This window comes from Hippocampus zosterae, chromosome 17 (genome assembly GCF_025434085.1).
Source record: "Hippocampus zosterae strain Florida chromosome 17, ASM2543408v3, whole genome shotgun sequence".
NCBI lineage: Eukaryota > Metazoa > Chordata > Actinopteri > Syngnathiformes > Syngnathidae > Hippocampus > Hippocampus zosterae.
In genome coordinates, this window is record NC_067467.1 from 10,366,659 (window position 1) to 10,377,008 (window position 10,350).

Here is a 10,350-nt window from a genome sequence, read left to right on the forward strand (position 1 = left end):
TGCATGCAAGCAAAATGGGTGTAAAATATGAAGTCTCTAGGCCTTATATTCACATGGGAAAATGGAATCAATACAAAGGCAATGTGTGTTTTGTCCATATTTATTTTTAAGTACATCATCCACTCAAAGCGTCACTTTCACTTTGACCAGTGAGTGAATGCTTAAACGTCTGTTAAGTATAAAGATTACGAAAATATAACACACACAGACTTAAAAAAAATAAAAATAAACAAATCAGTGAATCAGAAACAAAATCCACCTGTAAACCAGCAGGCCATTTCAATCAACCTGGCAAAGACAGAGATAAAAACGATAATTATACTATGAAGACTACTTTTAAGGAGACAAACAAAACCTTTCCATGTCAGGTACAAAAAGGAAACCTGGAGACTAAACTTAATTAGGGTTTTACTGTCAGGGCAGGGATGGGCAACTGGCAGGCCATGGTCCACATGTGGCCCACAGCCACACTCTGAGTGGCCTCTTGATCAATGAAAACTAAAATTGAGAGTGGGGGGGGGGAATCCTTTCAAATTTGGGTGGGGAAAATTCTAAACATATTTCATCTACTACAGTGGATCCTCCAATACTCATGGTTGGACACCCACTGATTTACCTGGTTGCAGATTTTTTTTATATTTTTTGGGGGTGAAGGGTGGTGGTGGAGCCCATCTCGTCTCATGAAAAACATGGATTGGAGGTTCATTGTTGTTGTTGTTGGTTTTTTTTTAATTGGTAAAAGGGCTTTTACTTGCATCACACTTTTCCACCCATGAAGCGTCCAAAACGCTTCACACTGACTCCTTATTCATGTAACGATGATGCAGCATAAGGGGCAACTGGGGGTTTGGTGACTTGTGCAAGGACATTTTGACGTGGTCAAAGGGGCAGGGGATTGAACCCACAATCTCTGGGTTGGGAGACGACCACTCTTGTACAGAGCTGTACCACCCCATGAAATCTTTAGGTTTAAAAAAAAAACCATTCAGTTCAGTGGCAGTCAATTATACTTGTATTTTTTCTACTCCAGACGCGGTACATATTATGTCCATGTTTAAAACGGCAATTTGTCACACATCTGGTTAGAAAGCAGCACTGATAATGAATTGTGGGGCCCTCCACCATCAAAGTTGCCCATCCCTGTATTTCGGTTCCACTGTCTTATTTTCACACAACGCTCATTCTTACCTCTGTATCCAACTCCAAGAGGTCCGGTTCCCACGCCGTACTTGGACGCTTTTGCCCCTGCGATTCACAATGGAAAAGGTATAAAATGTGTTTAATAATTAATTAATTAATTGATGTGTGTGTGTGTGTGTGTGTGTGTGTGTGTGTGTGTGTGTGTGTGTGTGAGAGTGTGGAGGGAGAGAGGGAGAGAGAGAAAAAAAATCACGTCACAAGAAAAAACAAAAAGCCCCAAATAATGTGTAAAAAAACAGGAACAATATACATCGATATTGTACATTTTAGCCACATTGTTACAAGCTATTGGTTGATAATGACAATTCTGATGTGAATTTTCCCATTTCAATGACAGATTATCTATTTGTATCTTGATAGATGTGTGTGTTTTAATCATGTAATCACTCATGATAATATCACAGGCAAACAAGTAGTTCGACTGCATTGTGATTTAAAGTCTGTCAGTCTTACTTACCTTTGAATGACCTGAATGTAGAAACAAATATTTTTGATCGAAACAAATTTGACCAAACATAGAATTTCCTTTTCCTTCCCTTGAGTACAAGAAAACCAAAATATCTTCATTTTGTTTGCTATAACTTTGCTGCTATGAATTGGGAATTTCTCCATTGTGAGACTAATAAAGGGTTTTCTTATCTTATCTTATTTGGCTCTTTGCTGCTCTCCTCAAAGTTTTAACACATTAGCCCAAAGAGAAACCTTATGGTGGCATTTTTCTACAATGCCAGGAAGTTGCGTGTGAAGGAGGAAGTTGGACTAGCGTCCCGCTTACCCAACGCATCTTGACTTGGGCCAAGTGGCTGTGCAAGGTAACCTTAGAAAACACATACAAAACACTTAGTGACCTTGATGTTACAACAACTGAAAACATACATCATTTTTAATTCTTTGCATGAGTCCATATACTTCATTCATTTCAAGTGCAGCGTAAAGAGAATTTAATACACAGAACAACGACATGATGTGGTGGGACGAGAGTAGAGTGAGAAAAGTCACCTGCTTGTGGAGCTCCATATGCGGAACCTGAAAGCACACAAAACATAATTCTGGTCAAAAATGTGCTTTGATCAAAATGCAGTTTAGACCTTTTTTCAGCCCTCTTCAAAATCGGCCTGTTTTGAGTGATGGCCCAATGTCATGGAATAATGGTGGTAATATATTTTGTGTCATGGTGAAAGCATAAAAGGATATGTACAACAATAAAATACAGAAAAATATCAATGAAAAATGAGAGGAAGCATCCCCAGGACCAGAATTAAATTAAGCACAATTCGCTCTGCCGCACTCTAAAGCGGAGTGTGTCGACTCGAAAACAGCTTTTGTTGCATGAAGAATGGGGGACAGCAGTCGCGGGATGTGCTTGTTATGCCTCGAGTTGAGAAACGAAAATATTAAGTGCAGAGAACTGCAAAATTGTCACTTTAGCCACTAGTGTTGAGCGGGCTCCCTCTAGTGGCACAATAGTGAATCACTGAGTAAAATGTTCAAGCTGTGCAGTGATATCAACTTAAAGCATTTTTAATGTTGCACAGTTCAGGTCAGTTTTATTTAACTTTTAAGTACATTTTCAGAAATGTAATTAGGGTGTAGTTTTTATTGAGCTCAGTTTTTTTAAACGCTGTGCTCAAACTGTGAATAATGCTTACAATCATCTTTTTGTATATGATGGTGATATTTGGAGAGCTGATATTTGTAAAAAAGTTTGAGAATAACTGAGAAGGAGTGTCGATTCCTGGCATCAAGTTGAATGAAAGTGTGTCAGATGCATTAAAGTGCATGTTTTTCCCACCACACCATCGCCCATTCACACCGTGTTTGCTGGCGCTTTTGCTGCCGTCGCCACTGAGGCCGATGGGCTGGGAGGGGTATAGGGAGCCGCCGTCACCTAAAGGAGCAGACATGTTCATGGTTATAGTTTCGGCAAAGTAACGAGTTAGTTCAAACGTAAAAACAAGTGACCTTCAAGTCGGGCAGGAGCAAGCGGAGTGCCCCCATAAGGGTCCTGAGATGCTGCGCCTCCTAGAGGATGAAAACAAACTCTCGTGGTTGTATTTTCATGATTATATGCATTTGTATGATCATAACAAGTCGAGTATTCTCACCATACTTGCCAGCACCTGGATCCAATCCTGCACTGAGTCCTCCTGGAAAACAGATAAGGTCCTCAACGTAAGTTCCTTTATACGCTTAGATACTGAGTGTATTGCAGGGCAGACATTATTGAATTGCTTAATGTCTTACCGTATGGCACCTGAGGCTGGCCAGCATAGCTTCCAGTGGCCAGAGCTGCAACATTGAGGGGAGGGGGAAGAGAAAAAAAAAATCAAACTTCTGGCCATTTATTACTTTTTTGTGTGCTTTTTGAGTTGGCCTGGCGCAACAAACGTTTTTTGTTTCCTTAATGCTTTTGGAGATGCGAGAATACCTTCCAATGGAAGCGGGAAACAGTTTATACTACATTCACGTTAGGGAAAAAAAAACTTTTTTTCACAAATTCATGTAACAAATATTACAAGACGCTTTACAGTACCGGTACCTTACTTAAAAAAATCAAGTGGACAGTTTTGAAACAGCTACACCCAGTGGACAGAAGCACACACTGCACCTTCATTACTTGTATAATCATAATCATGCATCAGACCTTCTATAAATCTATTTCCTTTATTTCAATTCAATCCATCCAAAGTTTTTTTGTACTCACCAGCTCCGTACGGGTTGGCGTAACCATTTCCATAACCTGCCAAAAGATGTGGCAAGTAAATGTAATACAAAGTCATATGTATACATTTATATGTCCATCTTTGGTTTGATGTTTTCTTACCTAGGCCGTTGCCTGCCAGTGCACCCCCATATGGTCCGGCACCGTTAGCATAACCTATCCATTCAACACAATCTCACTACTTTGGGGTTGTACAGAAAAATACATCACAGGAGTTTGCATCCAAACAAACCCTCACCTGTTGATACACCTTTTGTGTATCCTCCCTGGCCAAGAGCAGCTGGAGCTGACGTGTTTGACATAAAAGCGTAGGAATTAGCAAGGGAAAACACAAAACGGGCACATATAGGACGATGTGATGATAGCTCATTGGGTTAGTGTACCTCCAAGTTTCCCAGCTGCTCCCAGGTATCCTCCCTGTCCTAAAGCTGTGGCCCATGTGTAAACATTCGTCATCATCATTTACATGCGGATGCTTTCGAAGGAATGTGACTTTGAATGTTAGTGCGCCAGCAATACCTGGTCCGTAAGACCCTGGGGCCACGTTTCCTCCAAGATAGTTCCCTGCACCACCATTACCTGTGGAGAGAAAAGGTTCAACACAAGACCACGCAACAAAGTATCGACAAATCAGTAGCATGGATGGAAATAATACATGAAGCGCCGAAAGTAAATAGAAGCTCGTAGGCATTTTAAAGGTAAGCATTGCCATGAACTAAATAAAACCGAAAGTACAAGCTCAACCTCACAATGCAGATGGAATATTCATTGTTCAACGTTATACAGTATGTTATGGAATGATTTGTGATATTCTCATGAACCCCGTAGTATAATTTGAGTCCTATTAAAAATGCTCCTGCTTAAAGACTGGTACACGCTTTAGAAACTCTCCCAGGGTACTAACTTGCGTACAACATACAAGTGAAACAGTATCACCTTGGCACCACCTCGTAGCTTGCCGTTGCCTGTGATTTGCCACCATCTTGTGACATCAATCGACAGTTACAGAAGGGGCACATTTTAGCCCCGCCCCTGCACCTCGGAATGTTCAGTAATTTGACAGAAACACTCGTGAAATAAGTTTGATGTTTCTCAAAACGAAATATAGCCCATTTGGCTTGAATTTTGAAGCTCTTTGAAAGTAGGCTGATGAAAACGAAGACAATCGAGTCCTTCCTTGAGGGCCTGAGGAGATCAATCCTTTTCAGTGATCTGCTGAAACTCCAAATTATCGAAAGTTTTTTTTACCTTCTTGCACTCTCGCCTGAGCAAGACTGAAACCTGTTTCCGGAGACAAAGGTATATGCCTCTGCCTTTCCTGCACTTGGGGATTCGACACTTGCTTGCCCAAAGTGCCACTCATTTGTCGATTTGGAACATCTGGATTCTTCTGTTCGGGAGATAAAACGATTCTAGATGTGGGAGTTTGTAAGCGAGCGTCTTGGGATGATAGAAGTCGATGTTGATCTGGTGTTGGAGCTTGAGGAGCAAGATTAGGCGCTAATCTCGGTGTCATCCCAGAACTGGATAGCTCACGGTGATTGTTTGGCGAATATGGGGATCCACAGTTTTTGTTTTTCCGGCGTTGTGGACGAGCAGAACCGTGGTTTCTGGCATTCTGTGCTGGAGAAGCCAATTTTTGGAGCTTGTCTTTACCCACAGACTGTGGTTGTCTTGCTCCATGACTGAGGACTGAAGGCTCAGGAGCACCTCCTACAGCCTGACCAAGACTTGAATCCCCTGTGGTGGGCCTTGACATCTTTGGTTTTGGGTCAAGGATTTTGAGTCCACTTCCAGTGGACATCACTTCAGATCCCAAACTCTTGCGACTTCCTGTCCACATGGCGGACCTTCCATATTCTTCTGGTCCTCCAAGCGCTCGGGTCTTTGCGCTCTTCTGATCCTGAGCGGCCTGGCTACGGGCAGCTTCCTCCAATGGTCCCAATTCCGCCGCAGAAACACCTGACGGGGTGGGGCACATACCATCATGCAAAACGTGTTCATCCCACGCCGTCAGAGCAATGCCTGTCATCACATGCACCTTGCAACCACCGGAATCCACGTTGCCAGAGAGCTGTTGGGTCGTTGTAAACCCAAAGTGAACCCTGATGTGAAATAAACTGCATAGAAAAGGGGTAACTCCGTAAACTCCGTATATGGTCCACGTCGCTGAGCTAAATGAGCTCAGAACCAAGAATTTTCATGGAATTTTTCCGCAGAAAAATGACAATCAGTGAATGAATGAGTGAATGGATCAATCCCTTTTCCACAGTAAAAGCATTGCTCTGCACCCAACCTCCAGATATCTTTCATAAAGTCCCAGAGTTCAGATGAAATGGTTCTAGTACCTGGTCGGACGGCGGGGTAGCCCATGCCGGCGTAAGGGGCAAATCCTGGAAATAATATAGAGAGACGAACAATTCTGACATATGGACAAAAACGTGACAAAAATGAACTGAACAGCTTACCCGTAACAGGGTTGACGCCATAAACTGTAAAAAACAAAATAAAACACTTTTTACTCGCAACGTCAAATGATGAAACATAATTTCCCCAAAGATGCCGCTGGGGAAAGCTCTGCAAGACCTCCAATGAGGCTCTTCTTACCGCGTTTGGCTCCGTGGCCCAAGCCGTGGCCATTTGCAGGTGCGTGCCCCAGTGGCAAGCCCGTGCCAAGATTGCCACCTGCCAAAAAAAAAAAAAGAAAAAATATTTGCAGTCATCTCACGCAGTAACCAAGAGAGGTTAATCGCTCTGCTAATGATATATATACCATAGAGTCCAGGGTTTCCATAGGCGGGAAATCGTCCAGGTACAAACCCTTGTCCAAGAGGTTGGTAGCCCACTAGGAAAACAAGAATTTGTTTGATGGACTTTCTATTTTTTTTAACTTACTATCATATATAACAAATATTTTATGATGTAGTACTTGGTGTAAAAAGTTTGTGAACCACTGTTCTAAGGAAAAAACATTTTCATAGCTAGTCAATGTCATTCATTTCCCTGAAAAAAGAGAACACCGACTCCAGTTCATGTTTAAATGTTGCTTGTAGACATTTCGTTAAAACGGGAGCTCCTTTGAGTAATATTTGGCGATCTTCTTAGACTGAGAAATGATTTCATATTTGGAGAACTTTCTTGTTTTGCTGATGATAACGATCACTTACTGACACCCAGTGGACTGGGAACGGCGTAGTGGCCAACTGAACAGAGGAAAAGCATTTAAACATGATTATGACTCTTTTTGCAATTTCAACACTCAGATAAAGCACATTTATCAAGTCACAAAGAAAACGAAACAGACCTCCAGCCTTCAATGGTTTGTTGACATATCTTCTTCCCACTGATCCGTGGGCACCGTTCACTAAGGACAAAATATCCAAAGATGACATACCTGTACATCTCTCACAATTTTCAGGGTGTACACATGAATATTCATACATTTTCCGAACCGCTTGATCCTCACTAGGTTCGCGGGGGGTGCTGGAGCCTGTCCCAGCTGTCTTCGGGCAATAGGCGGGCGACACCCTGAACCGGTTGCCAGCCAATCACAAGGCACACAGAGACGAACAACCATCCGCGCTCACACTCACACCTAGGGACAATTTGGAGTGTTCAATCAGTCTGCCATGCATGTTTTTGGAATGTGGGAGGAAACCGGAGTACCCGGAGAAAACCCACACAGGCCTGGGGAGATCATGCAAACTCCACACAGGGAGGCCAGAGTGGAATTGAAGCCGGTACTTCTGCCCTTTGAGGTCGATGTGCAACCCACTGGACCACCGTGCCGCCCTACAGATGAATATGTACAAAAAAAAAATGCACTCACCGCCTTTGGTTCCGATGCCGACACCTGCTGAGCAGACGAAAGAGTTTTCAACACTTTTCACATATTGTGTTTGGTCAGTTAGTCCCCAACTATTACTTCATCCATTCAAGAGAATTCAAATTAATGTTAGCCCAAAAGAAGCCTTCTCCCCTCTGAGGAAATTGACTATACCTCTGGCTGGCATGATCCTCCTCCAAGACATGCTCTGAGGTTTCACCCCTGAAAAATGAAAACAATAAATAACAACCACATTCAAAACTTTGGACTTGACTTCCTATGTACTGAATAGTCACATTGAAAGAGGCCTTCACTGAAAATGACTATTAAAAAAAATTCAATAAAAGAGGCGACTGTGTAGAGACTGCCGCTTCTTCTCACATGCACTCGCCAAATTTCCTCTCACGCATGCCCGTCAATCCTTTGATCAAAGCGATATTAACGATTCAAAGTGCAGTACAGTGGAGCGAGTTTGAACACACAGGTGAGAGGCAGCCACTGAAGGCGCCGATTCATGACAGCTCCTGAAGAAAAATCATTCCACTGTGTACTGATGAAATAGAACAGGGGGGGCTTGCTGCCGTGGCAGCAATTTCATTCAATATTAATACTTAACTATAGTTTGTATTTATAAAGCACCTTTGAAGCATAGAAGTAGGTATTTTTCAACTATTGTTCAACTTTATTGAGCTCGGAAAGAATCACTGAGCTTAAAAAAAACCCTAACTTTTAATAACAACCAGGTATACATTAACTGTTTTGTCCTTCAATGGCCGTCGTACATTTATGAAAAAATATCAAGTATACAAAGAATAAATATTTTTTCTGTGATTGGCTGGCAACCAGTTCAGGGTGTACCCCGTCTACTGCCCAAAGACAGCTGGGATCGGCTCCAGCACAGCCGCGACCCTCATGAGGAAAATGGATGTATAAAAAAATTGACAGTTTCTGTTACATTAATTTGTTTTTAATTCATAGTTAGTTTTTTTTAACTTACCACCTTGCAGGGTTTCCCTGGCGAGGCAGAGGAGCAGCGAGGCGTGAAGAAGAGATGGACACCACATGACGGAGGAGGGCATCCAAAAGATGGATAAATCGAATGAGTGAATGTGGCATCCCTCCGAGGTCTTTTATATCCACACTCCCACTCCTCCCACTGAGCGGTACCTGCCCTCGGTGCTGGCACAGTCATTGCACGTTGAGGACGGATTCGCTTACGCTGAAATACAGAGTATATGTGGCTTTGGCTTCCACTAGAAAGTTTTATTTGCAGTCACACAGAAAAGTACTGTATATTGTATTTTTTGCACACTACTAGAACGACATGTCACGAGTAAGGCAAAACTGTACGCTAGTTGTTATTTGCAAATTGCTATGACTACTTGTGGCACGTTAGATGTTAACTAGTAAAATTTTATTCCGTCATTGGTAGTACTTGTAACATGTCATCAATTGGCACAGTTTTGCCTAGTAGTAACAAGTAGCTGTTCTACTCATGCGTATAAGTTGCTTTATTAGCGTTGACTTGCCTTAGTAGTGAGGATAAAGGGCATACTAGTACATGGACAATTCAGTGTACCGGTACTTGGAGTATATTGATATTATTCTATGCGTGTGCGTATTGTTTCCAGAGATGGGCGTTCCGTCCCGAACGGACGCCCATTCTTTGGACAGAGGACATGAAGTTTTATTTTTTTTAAAAAGGACAGAAGTACATTTTTGTCCGTCCCTTACCGGTTTAAGTATGTGGTGTCGTGAGGCAAAAATAACAAAGCCAGAATGTAGCCAAAGAGTGTATTTCTTAACAGGCTATTTAATCGCAACAATATTTATGTAGCAACACTGCCACCTCGTGTCAAGTCAGAGAACATAAAGTGCCTACAGACACCCATTTCACTAACGATCAATCCAGGCGGTTAAGAAAGCTGGCTGGGTTGTAGGTCTCTGGATATCTGCCCGTCATGCTGATGGCTAGGATTTCTGAAAGTTATTATTCTTATATTTATTTTATTTTATTATTTTAAAAATATATAGTAACATACCGGTATTTTTGTTATTGTGAAATACTAATGTTGAGTTGCTTGTCAATTTGCAGAGGAGAGTCCTGCACATTTTTCAAAATTTATCATTGTGTAATGTTGCGAGGCATGTCACGTGTTTTGTATTTTATGGACGACGCGTTTCTCTCGTGAAGTGACATCAGCTTTGTGGTGAGCGCCTCTATGAAGAGGAAAACACACTAAAATCCCTAATACATGGGTCATCATTCTAATATTTTCAGAGATTAATGTGAGCCTTAAGTAAAGATGTCAACATAAATTTGGGTGACCATCGATCGCAGTTTTGAGACGGATGTGCTTTAAAAGGACGAGGACGGAGGACGATTATTGTATGAATAAGGACGTATGACGGAAGGGTTAGCCAGGTCGCAGATGGAGGACGGGTATAATAATAAGGTTAAGTGCCCATCTCTGATTGTTTCATTGTTTGTCACTTAAAGGACTACAACTATTAGTCAATGATGCTAGTTTTCTGGGCTCACCTTTATCCTTTTTGCAATGTGCGTTAGCTTTAAGAAATCCCATTATGCGGTTTGGTTAAA

The 10,350-nt window shown here is 42.0% G+C and overlaps 1 protein-coding gene across 4 annotated transcripts; it reads right to left on the reverse strand.

The window, feature by feature from the left end:
* Window positions 1-84: 84 nt before the first annotated feature.
* LOC127589507 (acanthoscurrin-1) lies at window positions 85-8,893 on the reverse strand. 4 transcript variants are annotated; one of them, XM_052048699.1, is made up of 22 exons: window positions 8,746-8,893; window positions 7,923-7,970; window positions 7,752-7,775; window positions 7,227-7,286; window positions 7,090-7,125; window positions 6,696-6,767; window positions 6,530-6,607; window positions 6,391-6,414; window positions 6,271-6,315; window positions 5,579-5,884; window positions 4,442-4,501; window positions 4,306-4,350; window positions 4,161-4,202; window positions 4,025-4,078; window positions 3,905-3,940; window positions 3,445-3,489; window positions 3,163-3,347; window positions 3,014-3,088; window positions 2,200-2,226; window positions 1,976-2,017; window positions 1,189-1,245; window positions 85-288 (listed from the first exon to the last, which is right to left on the reverse strand). In XM_052048699.1, the coding sequence occupies exons 1-17, from the start codon at window positions 8,825-8,827 to the stop codon at window positions 3,223-3,225; spliced, it is 1,182 nt and encodes a 393-aa protein (XP_051904659.1). In that variant the 5' UTR covers window positions 8,828-8,893; the 3' UTR covers window positions 85-288; window positions 1,189-1,245; window positions 1,976-2,017; window positions 2,200-2,226; window positions 3,014-3,088; window positions 3,163-3,222. The 4 variants fall into 4 exon arrangements, with proteins under 4 accessions (XP_051904659.1, XP_051904658.1, XP_051904660.1 ...); XM_052048698.1 differs by having other exon boundaries at window positions 7,752-7,778; XM_052048700.1 differs by lacking the exon at window positions 5,579-5,884 and having other exon boundaries at window positions 7,752-7,778.
* Between the last annotated feature and the right edge of the window lie 1,457 nt (window positions 8,894-10,350).

Coding starts and splice junctions, on each gene's coding strand:
- LOC127589507 (XM_052048698.1), bottom strand. CDS start 8,827: ATGCCCTCCTCCGTCATGTGGTGTCCATCTCTTCTTCACGCCTCGCTG. Junction 6,415..6,529: donor GGGCCACGGAGCCAAACGCG/GTAAGAAGAGCC, acceptor TGTTTTTTACAG/TTTATGGCGTCAACCCTGTT. Junction 4,203..4,305: donor AGCAGCTGGGAAACTTGGAG/GTACACTAACCC, acceptor CGTCAGCTCCAG/CTGCTCTTGGCCAGGGAGGA.